This window comes from Sciurus vulgaris (assembly GCF_902686455.1).
Source record: "Sciurus vulgaris genome assembly, chromosome: 7".
In the NCBI taxonomy this organism is placed as follows: domain Eukaryota; kingdom Metazoa; phylum Chordata; class Mammalia; order Rodentia; family Sciuridae; genus Sciurus; species Sciurus vulgaris.
Genome location: NC_136467.1, coordinates 155398967 through 155415560, shown reverse-complemented (window position 1 = coordinate 155415560; position 16594 = coordinate 155398967). Strand labels below are relative to the sequence as shown.

General features: G+C 47.8%; 1 protein-coding gene across 4 annotated transcripts in view; it reads right to left on the bottom strand.

Moving 5' to 3' along the window:
• CARMIL1 (capping protein regulator and myosin 1 linker 1) overlaps positions 1 to 16594 on the bottom strand; it is a 250597-nt gene that overhangs the window by 20962 nt on the left and 213041 nt on the right. For all 4 annotated transcript variants that reach the window (XM_079148814.1, XM_079148815.1, XM_079148816.1 and 1 more), the window contains 2 exons: positions 5501 to 5567; positions 5084 to 5280 (listed from right to left, as the gene is read on the bottom strand). In XM_079148814.1, coding sequence (XP_079004940.1) covers positions 5084 to 5280; positions 5501 to 5567 — 264 coding nt within the window. The remainder of the gene's footprint in view (positions 1 to 5083; positions 5281 to 5500; positions 5568 to 16594) is intronic.

Here is a 16594-nt window from a genome sequence, read left to right as displayed (position 1 = left end):
GAGTTCAAGGCCAAGCGTGCATGCTGCTTTATCTCATTTTCTAGCAAAAGGAAAATATCTGACTCTAGGCTTTACTGCCAAGGAGAATAAACGTCAGACTGAAGAGAGCAGTGCAGTTGTGGGAAGAAAGACCAGAAACCTCTCGGGTAGACCCAGTGCACTCCAGCACTGAGAGGCGTTCGCAAATAAAACTGGAATTGCTGCTGCTGATGTCTAAGAAATGAAGGAGGTGGACTTCCTGCTCCAAAAGAATGATCTGTGACTGCTTAGAAGATCAGCTGGTTACTGTGAGGACAGACGATTTGTGCCCCCTCTGCATCCCCTCTGCCAGGATTATTAGGAGGATACACCAAGAACACCCAGTAGGCATGGCACCTGGATTGTGACAAGTAGTTGTCAACACTATGTCTTCATAGGCTGGGTGCAGAGACGCAGGCAGGAAGGAAGTGGAGACAATTAGGTGCATTAACAACTCTGTGAGCCAATACTCCCAGAGTATGCTAATGAGCAAGCTGAACAAGCAGGAGTGGTCTACGCATACATTAGGCAGCAAGAAATGAAAATCCAGAAGCTGAGGAAGCAAATCAAAAAATAAAACACAAGGAAAGAAAATGAAAGCAACATAAGACAAAAACGAATGAACTTGAGAGGATAGGGAAACTAAAAGTGGATTCTTTGAAAAAGACTCAAAAAGATAATCACAAAATTGATTAAGATTTATTAGATATGAAAACAAAACATAACTATTGATGCAGTAAAGATTAAAACTCTTAAAAGAATTTTACAAACTAATTGAGCAATTAGATTAAGTGGACAATATAGTAGTATATCAATATGATCTCAAGAAGAATTAGGTAGCCTGAATGGATCTATAACAAATCAAACCCCCAGTAAACTCTCTACACACAGAAATTTCAGGCACACTGCACAGAAACAACACTTCCAACCCAGATGGCTCCCCAGGAGGGGAACCACTTCCATTACATACAGACTGTTCCAGAAACCAGGAAAGGAGACAGAGCTTCCTAAGTGATTTCATGGATACAGCATAACTCTGACACTCAAACTAGATGAATAGTCTACACAAGAAAAAGAAAGAAAAATTAAAAGATTCTCTCATTTTCACACAGATGCGAAAATCCTATTAAAATATTGACAAAGCCCAGCAATCTATTAAAACACAGGAAAAGCATCATGACCCACATGGAAACTGGTGAGCTGAGGAAGCCAGTCAAGAAGTAAGTAAGTAAGAACCCCAAGGAAACGGAATGAAGGCATGCCTGAGTCTCCTGCTGACTTAGCAGCAAAAGCATGAGTTACCTGAAGCATCCATGTGACTGACTGAATATTCCTATTCCTAGATTCTCTTGCAACTGGGTGGAAACATGGCTCATTTCTGGTCAGTGAGATGCCACTGGACATCTACTAGGGTTTCTGGGTCAGTTCAGATTTTCTCTGCACAGCAAACCTTTTCTCTGCCTGAAATCTGCCCTGTCACTACTAGTCACATGCATGACACAGCCATGAAAAGAGAAGGTGGGTACAGCCTGTGGTTGCATGAGCAGAAGCACAGTCTCTGGAGGAGGAGGTGACAAGGAGGATGACCACTCCTACAGAGCACTCTGTTGTGAACTGGGTGCCACAGTGCAATTATTCACAACAGTGACAAGACTCGTAAATAATTCCAGACAGAATCCTAGAAGGAACGTGAAGAGATGAGAAAATTTAGATTGAAGACGGAGAGATCTCAAGCAGTGACACACAAATATTTCTAGGTCTGGTGAGTAAGAGGTTGAAATAACATGTACCAATGGAAACTGAAATGAAACGGCCAAGTTAAAACTACGAAATAAGATTTCCAACAACACAAAAACATTCTGCTAATTAGAGCCTTCAGAAGGTCACAGGGTTTTAAGCACTGACACAGGAACTGGAGAAGATGACTGTGGAATGTTTGGGGCCTCAGGAGACTGGCTCAAAGCACATACACCGCTGGGCCCGTGGGCTGCAGCCAGAGCTGGAGCATGCCTTCCTGGGCGGGGACCACAGCGCAGTGCCAATGAGTGAGGCACAGGTGTCCACAGCGGCAGGCACCATATCAGACCTCTGGGCGGCAGGTAACACTGATTCACAGGACGCCCGTGAGAGCCAGTTATCTGCCCTGGCTCCCTATGCCCTTGAATAAGTAGATGAAAGCCCACCTTTCATAGGGAGGCAATTCTCACTGCTGGCAGAGCCAGAGCCAATCCTGTGGGTCAGGGTCCTCAAGAGAGTATGAGCACCCACAGTCAGGGTCCTTACTTAGGGATACCTGTACCCACAGCCAGGGTCCTAGTCTAGGGACCTGCATCCCCAGCTGGGGGGGGGTGGTGCCAGTGGGAAGTGCCATGGAGTTGGCCACACTCTGTCCCAGCAGCTGAGGTCAGAACCACTAGGCAGCCCTCTGGTCACACTGTGGCTGGAAGCACTCAGAAGAAAGTGAAGTCCCCTGCCAGACCTGGACCATGACACCTCCTGGTGTACCCTCGGGCTTTGCATCATCCTCCAACTGGAAGGATGGGACCCCAAGGACCAAAGCAAGGCAGAGCCATAAGACAAAGGCAGCCTGAGTGGCCGTGGGGACACCCATGTGGACGGCAGCCAGAATGAACCTCAGGACGTCGGGGAGCTGACACATGAGAGGTCTGTCCCGAGTGCCAGCACCACCCCACTATGGCATGACCTCCCTTTCTGCGTGCTCTGAGCCACTTCAGAAATGGCCTTTCTGGCCAGGTGAGGTTCTCTCCCCCAAAGCCAAAACTACTGAAAGTCACCTCAACTGAGAAAATAATTCAGAGTAGGAATTTCTGTAGAAGTATCTTCCTCCTCCTGTGGTGAAGACGTCCCCGTGCATGAGGGCAGCAGAGCGGCCGGAGGGCTGAGGCAGACCGCTGCTCCTCCACCTTGGCCACCCTGGGGGGGCGGCAGGGCACAGGCCTCAGCAGCCCGCCTGGCACAAGGCTGGCTCTGAAGAGCAACCTTTGCCTTTGAGGTGGGATCGAGCACTTGTATTCCATTTACTTCCTACAATGGCGCAGTCACTGCTGGTATTTCAGGAAGGAGCTCATCCAGGTTCGGTGGGTCACAGCCTGCTCTGCCACTGCAAGGGGCACTGTGGGCCACCGGCTGCAGAACCTCCAAGCACTCCTGTGCACGCTTACGTGGGAAAAGCACTGCATATTTTATTTCTTGTCATTAAAAAAAAAATTAGTCTTTGCCTTTGGAGCTGGGCAGGGGAGGACGAAAACCCTTCGTGCCACAGCTGCCTCTCTGTGCCTGGAGGAGAGGGACAGCCCGATCCCTGAGATGCAGGGACACAGGGAGGATCCGAATGCACAGCCCCGCTGCTGCGGGCCGTGGCCATCAGACACCACCTGGTCTTCTCACTCCACCCCTGCCCCCTCTCCTCCAACGCCAGCCCAGGAACATGCGGCCTTCCCATTCCTTTGGGTCTTCATTTCTGAGGGTCCCATGTCACATGTCTGTCACTTGACTGTGGGGAGACTGAGGCCACGCGAGTCATACTATTAACTATTCTCAACATGGACAGAGCCTGAGAGAAACCGCTGCTCAGTAACGATCCAGAATCCACTCAGGCCCTCTGCGTGGCAGCTGTCTTCCTCCCTGTCTGAAGAGGACTCTCCCTTATCTAAAAGGAAAAGGTCCATTCCTTTAAGGTCATGCAAGAGTGCACTAAAAAATCTAAAATCTGGTAAACTGGGCACATAGGCAGTAGAGGGCCTTTTCCTATTTTTTGGAAACTGTATGAAGCTATTCAGACTCAGATGAGGAAAAGTAAACCAAACAAAACCACAGCCTGATCTGAAGTGCAGACTACTGCAGACTGCGTGGATCAGGTCCCGACTGTCCACCACTTACCCAGGAAGCACATGAGCACCCTCTGCACTCCACCCACAGTGAGCACTGAGCACACCAAGGACAGGAAGCCACTGGCCTGCCACCCAAAACCCACAGGCGAGGAGAAGCAGGCCGAGAAGAACCTGTGGTGGGAGCGTGACCTCGCCGCCAGGATGGCCCCAGGAGGGCTGCTCAGGCTGTGCACTGTGCATAACCAGCCCTTGATGACAAGGGCAAGAGGCGGAGTGCTTCTGGGAAAGAGGCCGGTCAGTGAGATGGGAACCACCGGGAAGTCGCTCTGAGCCCAGGAAAGCAAGGAGGAAAGGGCTGTAGCATGGAAGGACAGGGCGGGGCCAGAGCAGGGTGAGGATACGGGCAGGAGACGAGGATCACACCTGGCTTCTGACTCTTCAGTGCCGCCCACGGGGAGAGGACAGGACAGGAAGGACAGGCTGGCAGGGAAGAGGCCCTGGGTGAGTGCGAGGTGCTCTGGACCCTTGAGCTCAGGAGGCACGCGGGGCACGCGGATTCCTGAATGTGCAGAGGTCAGCACAGAGACTGGGCAGCTGAGATGGCATCGTGATGGCCATGGCTGGAGGTGGCCAGTGGGACAATACCTTCCTGAAAGATGGAGTGTCCGATCGCTGCTGGGACACCACATGAGGTGACAGTGGCGGAAGAGCCATGGGCTCAGGACTGGGCGAGAGTGACCTCGGAGTGAGGAGGTGGAGAGGACGGTCTGGGAGCAGCGCAGGGACAGGGAAGAAGGTCAGGAAGGTCTGTACAGCAGCGTGGCTATGAGCAGAGGGAGGTGGGCGGGCCACACAGCATGTCCTCCCGTCACAGAGGCACCAGTGCTGCCGGTCAGCCCCATGGGCCTTCCTCACCACATGGCACTGGGGTCACCAGGCCCAGGGTCCAGAGCCCAGGGGCGTGCAGGGTCCTGTACCACGCTGGCTGCAAACACTTCATCAGGACTGAACTCCCTGGTGGTGACCTTCGCCTCTTCACCAGACGCCCCCAGGGGCCTAGACCCAGCCTGCTTGTCTCACCCGTGCTTCCCAGGGAGCTACTGAGCCCCAGTTTGAGACTGTGCACATGCCCCCTGTGCAGAGAGGCCCTTGGGTCCTGAATTAGGGACCCGAGCACCCTCCCAGAAGGACAGGGACGGGGCCAGGGCGCCTACCGCGGCCTGTGAGGGTGGCTGCTTCTTGTTCCGACGGGGCCGCAGCTTGGTGAAGTGTTCCAGCTTCTTGCCCTCCTCAGAGGGCAGCTCAGAGATAAACCCTGAGCTCCGTTTCTCCTGCCTGGCGGATGGGAATGGTGGGTCTTCTATGTGAATTGGCACCTCTTCCAGGGCTTTATCAAGGTCAAACTCCATTTCTAAAATAAAACAAAGCCTGAGGTCAAAAAGCAATGCAGAGAGATGGTCAGAAAATTCCTGAAAGCCACTGTAATTCTATCAGGAAACAGCAAACACCCTCTCACAAACCACCTAAGTCTTGGTTGTTACCCATACAGAGGATCCCTAAGAACTGTCCCCCAGAGTGGCAGGAGGTCCTTGCTGGGGCTGTTTCCGGGTCACGAGGGACACTGTACTCACCAAAGGCCCTGGACACTGGCCGCAGCATTCGGCTATGGATGCTCTTCCTCTTGGATTTAGGAGTCATCTGGCAATAACATACAGAAAGCATTTAGGCATCACAGGACACTCACCTTCCAACTTCAGAACGCTCCAGGCCACCCAATTAAACTCCCATCGGGTTTCACTTCTTTACAGGAGGGCTCGGTACAGCTGATGGCCGGACTCAAGACTGAAGTGGCTAACTCCGCTGTTTCCCTAATGATACAGCTAATTCTGTTCTGCTTTCCCAGTCCTAACTAGCAAAAGTCTGTCCCCCAGTCAGAAAAAACAACAAACAATACAGCTTCAACACCAGGCTGAACATGAGAATGTCAAGGTGGACAGAAAGAAACTCAAAGGCTATAGGAACCAGTCAGGGAAGACCAACACAGGATCTTCACAGCCGTAGCTGTGCACTGCCACAGCAACACCACGCAGCTCACTGAGTGTCTCACTCCAATGACCTCAGCAGGGTGACTCTTTATGTTTCATGGTTCACTACCAAACTGTGGATCATCATATCACAGGCAAAGTCCAGGTAGGAAAGGTGCCCACCCAGAAGCCAGTCAACTGGTGCATCTCAGCAGGAAGTCCTGGGTTCTGCTGGTCCTTTAACCAAGGCTAAAACCCACGAGCACTTGCCCAGCATTAGCATCTACCCTCAAAAAGACTTTATCTGTCCTTCAACAGGAACACACAAAGGTCAAAGCTGGAGGGAAACTGTCATCAGCTGCACAAATGACCTCAGATGCCAAGTCCAAGTCACAGAGGTGATAAAGTCGCCATTTGTGGAGGCGTGGCAGGAGTAGCCAGGGAGGGTCGGCCGCCACACTGCTAGCTGTCATACACTGGCAGATGGAGTGCAGAGAGGCTCAAACTGGGATTTGTATAAATTATGAGCTAACATAACTGAAGAAGTTAGTTTGAGTACTCTGATTTAATGGGTTATCATCCAAGCCTTCCTCAAAAACTCCACGATTGAAAAACATTTCTTGTTCAAAGAATAAATGGGTTCATAATGACCTTTAAAAGCAAACAACTTTGTGGTTTTAGCAATTAGGACAGCTTTAATAATAGCATTCTTTTGCTATTATTTACTGCTGAGAGAAAAACATGAGCAATTGTATTTAAATCCAGAACAGTTTTCCTGTAATATAAAATGAAACTGGTTGAGCTGGTTCTTGTGAGGCTGTGTTGGAGGCAGACAACCTAAGGCCAGCTACCTACAAAGCAAGAGGTCTGCAGGCTGAGTAGGAGCAGGGACCACACAATGCAGCTGCTGAGGGGTCCGTCTGAAGGCAGGGCTCCCCCATGGCGCTGAGGCTGGCCCTGAGGAGAGGCCCCGCTGCTCTGTTCAGAGGACAACCTCTGAAAATAACTAATTCCCAGGAGCTGAAAGTCCCCAAGGATCCGCTGCGCTTAGCTGGGAGAGTTCAGGATTCTAACCACCTTGCGCACACCAGGCAGGAAGAGGCTCAGGGAGGAGCCCGGGATATAATTTCCAGCCAATTTCATTTAGGCAGTCACAAAGAAAACAGAAAAGAAGTTTAAAAGTGCATGAACTAAAGGTATCTTCCATTTTTTTTCCTCCCTGTGTCTCTTGTAAGATTTTATAGAAAATATTCATGGGCAAAAATAATCTGGCTCAAATTTCCCTCTCACTAAAGCATTTACAATGGCTATCAAATACATGTAAATACATGAAAATTTTAACATTTTGAATATGCAAGAATAACTTTTAAGTATTTGAGAGAACACACACATATATATGAATAAGCATGCATACATAGAAACTCACTTGCAAACTGACACCCATCTGTAAATGGGTCAGTTAGCTAATTTTAGAGATGTATTAAAAAACACAAGGATTAAGGATGTACTAAGAAAAAAACAGGATTTTGGGTGGCCCACAACAGTCAAAAGGGGGAACTAGTTTCCTCCCTGGGATTGTGTTTTCTGATGCCATAAACCAGAGTATAAAAATTTAGAATATCAGAAAAATGCAGTCTAGCTCATTCCGTTGCTTTCCTATATTTTGTAAGTTCCTCAGAAATGTACGTAACGTCTCATTATGTTTCCCATAATACTCTTTCATTGTATTTGTTTTATCTGTTAATTCTGAAGTTTTGCCATGGGACAGGGATAATGGCTTTTAGCAAAAATAGGAGAACTTATAATCAGGCTAGTTTCTGTAATTGGTATTAAGAATGCAATCAGTTTCAATCTCTTTTCCTCATAGGATCCTACCATAATAGAGAGGAAAAAATGAACCTTATTTCTCTCACACAGTTCTTTCCTTCCTTGGGGATTTTCTTCTTCCTAGAGAACACAGACTTGCTCATTCTTCCTGGCCCACTGATAATCCCGTGACGTGTGAACCCAGAGTGGAAGGAAATGTGAGAGTGAACATCGGGTGTCCAGCAGCTGGGTATTCAGGAGCAAGTATTCACTGCTTCTCCAGAAGCCAAGGTTATCTGCACCCCTCTCTCCTCCCCACAGCTTCGGGGTCAACTGACTGCATCCTGGAAAACCTGCCTTTACCACCTTCCTTAGAACTGTTAGCTCTCTACTCTTTGGTCCAGAATGAAAGGGCTAATGATCTCAGGCTGTTTCTTAGTCCTGGCTGACCTTCCTTGGATACTTGTCAATGCCTACTTCCCAAGTCAGGAGATCATGAACTGCCCATAAGATGAAGGTGGTCAGCTGATGAGACTGGGCACGTTGGGAGTGGTATGGCTGCAGACCTAGGCCAGCAGCGGAGGCAGAAGAGGTGCACATTCAGAAATCCACTCATGGGTAGCCCTGCCAACGACTACTTTAAACCTAGATGGAGGTAACTTTTAAAATGCATGTTTTGAGTAAAGCAATTTTCAATATTCGTATCCTGAAGAAATATGAGGAAAAAATGTGTTAAACCTTTATTTGAAAATGGAATTTTAGAAGGAAAGCCTAAACATAGGCGTCTTTATCTTGACATCAGTAAATACCCGCCCCCACACACAGCTGTTTTCCAAGAATCCAAAAGCAGCATCAATTCCACATTATTCTAAAGTCTTGCCCATTTGATACAATTTCTATAACAGATCTAAAAGTGTTTTTGTTTTGACGTAGCTCAGCAGAGATATGTCCACTTTAACCACAAGTTAAGTGCCATGTTGGAACCTCATAAACAACACAACATTTTTTCCCTGTCAAACCCACTTTTAATAAGGATTGCTAGACATACTTATTTTTTTAAAGGACAGTTAAATTGCTTATATCATCATGAAAAAATGTTTTTGTTTTTGCCAAGTGTGCACAAAGAATAATAAATAATACTCTCATTCCAAGCTCAGCAATTCATAATTACTTTTTCCTTCCATAGACCAAAAAATCAAAATGGTATCAATTGAGAAGCAGACTAGGAAAATTTTCCAGTAGAAGATACAAATCATGTTGCCAATTTTCTGTAATTCTGGGCCCAAAACAAGTGATATGACAAGAATCAGAAAAAACGTAGTAAGGTTAGTAATGGTGTCTGCTCCTCATTATGTGAATGGGTGGTGCTGTCCCCTTGAAGGCTGGCACCACTCTACCAGCAGCCCAAGTGCTCCCAGGCACACAGCTGGGATGGTTTAAATTCATGGCCCATTTCACCAGCTGGACCATCTTGTAAAACCCAGTCTCGTCTCTGAAGTGTTGCCTATTTCACTCAGGATCTGCAGATGGATGAGGCGCTCAGCCTCCTGGGAGGCCAGCCAGGCAGCGCGGAAGCAAAGGGAGCACAGGAATGTCAACTAGTACAGCCAGAAGCTGCAGAGCCGCCAGAAATACTTACGCTTGTGCAGCAGAGAGTCTCCATGCAGCAAAAAGAAAGGAAAAACACATGAATGGGAGAGAGATAAAGCAACAGCATCGCCAAAGAAGGGAGGGAGACACCATTCACAAACAGAAACGCCAAATACACAAGAAGCCTTCTTAGCAAAGGAACAGGCCTGAAGGGGGCCCACACAGTCACGGCAGGAGGCAGCCAGCCCAGCTGTTCACAAGCAGAAGCGCAGTGACAGCTTGAAAAGCTGCAGACGATTTTACACAGACACTGGCTCCTGCTGAGTGTGTTCCAAATGCCATTTACCAAGCCCACAGCATAACCCCACTTGGGGGCTGGTGACATTGTCAGCTCTGGGGGCACAGGGTGGACAGGATGATGGGTGGGTGATAGGAAGCCCTGCGAATCCTGTCTCTGGGGCCACAGAGCCATCCCAGCAACAGTGGGGACAGCGCCTCTGTGGGCACAGGAAGCCCCTCCAGGGGCCCTTACAGACCACATGCCTGCAAAGCACTCCAGGGTGCATCCAGGTTGGACTCTTGCCCACTTGGTTACCAAAGCTTTTCAGGAAAGGTTGTGATACCAGGATCCCGCAGTTAACTGCTCGAAGTGTCACTAAATCTTCAGGATACCCGATTCCCTAGTGGGAATTTAGGTCACCTTACGTCTTATGTTCAATTCCAATTAAATACTTTTTAAAAATCCCACTGTCCATCTTTCACAGTTGATAGTGCTTTTAATATTTTGAATATTGATAAAAGAAAAAATAACATTTCCAGCTGTAGAAAAACATCAATTCCATGCTGTGAGAGCAGCAGGGGTGTCAGGGGAATTCTTTCCACCCCGGGACCCGGGAGACAGGCCACCTACTCCAGCCAGCTGCTAATGACTTCTTTATAAAGCTCTTTATTCTTGTTTCAATGCTCACGACATAAAACGGAATGAGAACACAGCGTTCCCCCTTTGTGCACACAAATGGCCTGGGTCTCCTCGGAGGAAAGGCAGCCCAGGAGTGGCAGCACCCATCACCACCTGCGCCTCAGCCCTCGCTGCTCAGCAAGGCCTCCACCAGCCGTGTCCGCAAGGCTCAGTCCTCAATTCTAATTTCGTACAGTTATTGGACAATTTTCTTTAAATATGATTCATTTCACAACCCATTAAATGAGCATAGCATGCTTGCTGAATGGAAGTGGAAAAGTAAAAATATATTTTCAGACCTTTGTGAATTGCCTGAAATAAAGACTCCTGTCCATGTTAACACAGGTCCCCTCAGGAGCTTCCAGAAAGGTGTACTCATGGGTGCACCGGTGAGCAACACAGTTGATGGTAAGGCCCCAGAGATAATTCTACACTTACCTCTATTTCTGAAAAGTTAACTCAAGAACACAGGTACTCCGTCCCAATTATGCACCTTGTGATCACTATGAGTGAAGGCGAGGAACGTCCCAATTGGCTTAAATCCTGAGGTGACAGGCAAGCAGAGTATTCCTCTGAACAGGAGTCCTGGCAACAGACACCCCTGCTCCCTCACAGAGAGGCTCACCCTCCACGCCTGCACGTTTTTTGGAGCTCCTTGAGGCACTGGTGACTCCAAGAGACCTCTCCCACCCGGCCCAGGAAGTGGGGCACAACGCACACTTGAGGCTGGGGAAGCCAAGAATGGGCTCAAAGCCTGAATCTGCCACCTACTGGGCAGTGGGACTGGGCCAATGCTTTTGCAAAACGAGGCCTGAGTTTTATAGCTTATAAAAAAACCACTGTGAGAATTAAATAGAATTATGCCTACAGAGCGCTAGCCCGGTGCCTGGCACACAGTGCCCATCAGTGACCTCCCAGAACTCCAGCGACTGAGTGTTGTTATGGTTCCGATTTGCAATGCCCCCCAAAGGCTTATGTGTGGGAGGCTTGGTTCCCAGCTGGTGGAAACTTCAGGAGGCGGGCCTAGTGGGAGGATGGAGGTCACGGAGGCTGTGTCACTCCCCACTCCTGGCCACCATGAGCTGAGCTTTCCTCCACTATGCCCTCCTGCCATGACATTCTGCCTCAGCTCAAGCGGACCGTGGATAGAGACCTCTGAAGCCATGAGCCAAAATAAATCTTTCCTCCTTTAAGTTGATTTTCTCAGGTATTTTGTCACCGTGGTGAAAAGATGATTAATGTGGTCATGGTAATGAGCTGGCTTAATATGATCATTTTCACCCTTAGTCTCAAAGTGAAAGAGTAGAGTAGGAGGACATTAGTAAGAAGGGACTTCTCATAGCCAGAAACTGGATGAGGAATGGAACAGCATTTAAATGATGGAACAGCAGTTAAAAGGAAAAAAAAAACAAAACCCTTCACAAGGAGCAATGTGAGTGAATCTCAGAAGATAAAGTTGAGGGAAGAAAGGTGTACATGTACAAGGTCACTTGCAGCCCACGTGACCCTGACGCACATCAACCAACACTTCACTGCCACGAGCACATGTTCAGAAGTGCCAGTCACCAGTGAGGGTCCTCGGGAAGGCAACAGCGGTGGCCACGTGGGCCCCCACGACATCTGGTGCTCCCTGTCACTCAGGAGTCCACAGATGCCGCTGGGCTCCTGCTGTGCACTGAGCCCTCTTGCAGGGAGGGACGGCAGTGGGGCACCCCCAGCGGCCCTGCGCTCCCAGACTCCAGGATACACCGACAGATCAAGAAGGCCGATCTGCCAACTGCTGGCTCTTCAGGGAGGCAGGAGCACAGGAGCGTGCACTGGGGGTCCTTTCAAAATAACTTCTTAGGGACACCCAAAGACCACTCGGAAACACTTACAGGACCCCTCTGGCTCCCTGTGTTTGAGGACTATGTGGACTTTTTCCACAGATGCTGTCATAGGAGCTCATGTGAATGACCATCCACACCACCATGGCCACCTCCTGACAGTAACCGTGACCAACAGCTGGTCTGATGGTCACCCCTTGGGATAAAGGTGATCTGCTATGACACGCGGGAAGAAATAGGCTCTGTGAGCAAGTGTGTTCTAAGTGTCGCCGCCGCCACCGAGCATCAAGAACGGCTTCCTTCCCTCCACTCAGGAGGCCGGCAGCGTCTTCCAGAGCCAGAGGTCCCAAGTAAGAAGGAAGACTCAGTGCCAACTCTCCATTATCACAGCTCTCACTCGAGGGGCTTTGCTTGAACCTTAACTGGGGTCACCCTGTTTGCCAAACATAGGCAAGCCTTTCGTCTGACACTCAGCACTTCCTTTCAGAAAGCCAGTAGAGACTTGGCGAGCAGGAAGTGCACTGACGGGCTGAGGACGGGAAGAAGACAGCTGGTTTCTCTAGTCCTCTCACACGTGTGTACACACGTGTCTGGCTGAACCATTTACGGGTGGTTGACATGCTGGCATTTCACCCTTGAACGCCTCTACATACATACCCTGAGAACTGTTCACTCCCATGTAACCTTGCGTGGTGATCACACCTACCCCAATTAACAGCAGCTACACAATATCCAACGCACACACCGCGGTCACACGCAGTCTTCTCCACTGTCCTTCACAATGGCACCCTCCCTCGTTTAGACCCAGGGTCTGATGGAGAATCCACCCATCATAAACGGTAACAAATCACTCCTCTCATACAATCCAGCACACCTCCTTCCTGCACCCCACCTGCTTTTCTCTTCCATAGCATTGACCTTCTCAAAGAAGCCAGGCCCTTTCACAGATTCTCCGCGTCCTGCAGCCATCTGTCCGCCCGAGATTCAGGTGAGATGCTTCCAGCACACCTGCCACACTGGGTGCTGCGGTGGGGCTGTACTGAGTCAGGACAGGTGGCCACATCAGGTGGTCCCCACACTTGTGTTGACACTAACTCGATCCTTTGATTGGGGTGGGGACTCGATGAAGCTTCATCCAAAGTCCCACTTTCCTTGCAATTAACAACTCAGCAAGGGGATTCTTTTAGTTCACGCAGAAAAATCTACGGTTAAACAGCTACTGACAATTCTTTCCTCAATTTATACAACAGGAGCTTCAAAATTGAAACTTGCTATTTCTTTCCTTGTTAGCTGCCTTTCCTCTGTAAAACCCTCTGCACCTCTGCTCTCATTACATTTTCTGGGTATCCTATAAACACATGGATTTTAAAAAATTAATCCAATGTATTATAAACTATTGCTGTCATTATTCTTCCTGGTGTTCAGAATGTCCCAGAGGAGCCCTTTCAAACTAGATTTTTTGTCCTTGAAATGATTGCTTTGGATTAGCTGATTCTTGCTTTTTGATATAAGATATCCTCAGGTCACCTCGTGCTTTTCCGTACAGGTTAAAAATGGATACAGGTAATCCCTGTTTGATGAACTAGATTATAGAAATTAAGCATGTCCTACTGGATCTGCCACTGAGTCAATGCTCAAAGGGAATCCAAACCCAGCAACTCTTAGTTGATTTATACCCTTCAATATCTAGTCAAAGAAGTGGGCTCAACTAGTAGATTAGAGAATAATTTCAGTGCATTTCCATTTCAAAAGTCTGAGGTGGTATGAATCCTGCTTTGGAAGAGATGCTGGCTCTCCTACGACGAGAGCTGCATAGCGGTTCCCCTGAAAGCCCAGAAGAGGAGGGGCATGGATACCCTCAACTGCGAGGAAGTGGCGATAAACTGGTGGACAGAGCAGCAGGGCCAGAGAGTGAGTGATGTGCCACCTCCCGTGAATGCAGCATGAAACCCAGCACTCACACCACACTTGTTCACTTTACATCCAGACTCGTTTCCCGTAGAAGCTAAGCTGCATCGAGATGCTAAAAACACCCAGAGAACAGCACTGGTCAGAGGCTATTGGAAAGGCCACAGCAGGGTTCTGTTCTGAAATGAATTGGCTCATTTCCTTATTTTCCAGATTTGCCATATTTTTTGATATGAGAAAATTAAATCTTTACCTTCCCATTTACCATGCTCTTGAAAGGAAACAGGAAACGATTGGCCACTTATCCATTTTAACTCATCTTGCAACTGATGCAAAAGTGAAATTTCATACTTGAATGTTCACTTTCAAAGGCGAACATAATATAATACATTTTTCAAAGAGCAGTCAGAAGAATGAAATTATGTGACACTGATTTCAATCAAACATTTCTCTCCAAGAGCCAGCATTCATGCTGGGAGTGTAGAAGCATACTATTTACTAACAATGGGTCAGGTCTGTGTCCTGGAGTACTTTGAAAAAGTTGGAAATTCTTTAAGAATGTTTTTTCACTGTTAAACACAATATTACTTCAATGATCATAAAAACTTGAATATAATTTCAGCATTTTCTTTGTGGTGAAAGAATAAACAATGGGGAAAACGCCACTGAGTTTCATACCTGAGGAATATATTTTAAATCCAGAACTTGTGGAAACTCCACTTACCATGGAAGGTGAGAATGAGCATGTTAGCAGTACCTTCAAATCCTCTTCTCCATAATGGACATCGTGGTTAAATGACATCAAGATGGATTTTAAAATCAGCCTAAAATGCTTAACATAACAAATGGATCTCTGCATGGAACATCACCTCTACAAAGATGACTGAAGTTACGTTAATAGCGCCACTGACAAAGAGCAGGTTAACGCCTGCAACAATTTTCTTTACTGCAGTGAAGGGCTGAGTCGAGCTCAGGCTATAAAACAGAGGATGGTATTAGGGCCGGGAGGGGGGATTCTGCATGGGGCTGCAGTCATCGACAAAGTCATCAGCCTGTCACAAATGGGGCTCAGATCCTAGGCTTTTCTGAGACTGGGTCCTACAGTCCTCTTACCCAACTCCTCAGCCTCAGACAGAGCTCTGGTGAAGATGGTTAAACAGCAGACCCTAAAACCTGTCTGGCCTGGAAACCAAGATCCTTGTCATCTTCAGCTTAACTCCTTGTAATTAACCCCTCTTCTGAAGGATTCTCAAGTGCGATTATCTAAAGAGGTGGATTCTCAAAATACCCTTCTCTAAATTATAGACACGTTACGAGAGCTTATTTTCCCATAACCTACATAATTTTTATTAACAGTCTATTTTGGCTGAGAAAAATCTGTCAATGCAGCATTGTTTGCCACTTTTGAACTTTCATGGGCTTTGATCTCATTTTAAAAGTAGTTAATGAGTTATACTCAAGCTACAGAGGAAAGCTTGGCAAATTTTCTATGAAACATGCTTATAAGCCACTATGGCCTTAATTTATAATGACAAAAGAAAGGTCTTCAGCATGTATGGGTGCGGTTCTTATTTGTTGTCTTGACTTAGTGTTAACTAAACAAACCCCTTTTGAATCTTTCTCTGACATTCTCTAAAGCTTAAGGTCTCAGCATCAAATAATGGCACATGGGAGGCCCATGCATCCAGTCCCCTGGGGTGCAGGCCACCCAGCACAGAACTAGAAGCATTGCTAGATTTTGCTATGTTCATAATAGAGCGCTCTGAAATCTTTTCAAAGAAAAGTCATTTTGGCCCTGCTAAACTGCGTGTGGCCCTTGGGGATTTCAACTGAGAACTTGGTCAAAGGCTGAAGGGGATTCAAAGTGGCTTTCAAGGGAAAACGCTGGTTTGTCTTGCAGGCACACACCTACAGCTCAGCTCTGTTTAGTATTCTGCACACGTATCAAAGGCCAAGCTAACAGTCACTGACTGTAGATTTTGCTTTTGTTAAGGAACAGTCTGTGACAGAGGTCTGTCCTCAGCCCTGAGATATGGAAAAGTCCTAAATGTACAATCCACAGTGAGGTGCATTTCCCTCTGAGGTGCATTTGGGGAAACTGAGGTTTAGATAAGCCACCAACTCTCTGAGTTTCTGCAGGTGAGCTGCAAAATGAAGGCCCACTCATCCTGAGCCAATTATCCTTTCCGAAGTGTGACTAGAACAACTGGAGATTGAGAGAATCACTTGGGTTGATCCAGCCTCACCTACTGGGTAGATCCAAAGCCTAATCAGAGCAACATGCTAATTTCTATTCCAGGTTCACCGGCATTTGAAGTAAGTCACTTCTTTGTATCATTCACAGATTTAATCCCAAGTAATTCCACTCCTCCTCACTAAGCCTCCACTCTTGGGGTAGATGGTAAAACTGAAGACCCTCAAAGTCAGGGCTCAGGGTACACAGTGCACACCAGCTGACCAGGGGCCTCACTGGGAGAACGAGTTGTGAGTGCGTAGCTCCTGGGGCTTCTCTTGCTTCTTCTTTCTGAGTGGGAGCCCCTGGGCTGCAGTCCTGCACCCTGGGTCTCTCTGCTGCTTGTTTCTGAGTGGGAACCCCTGGGCTGCAGTCTCCTG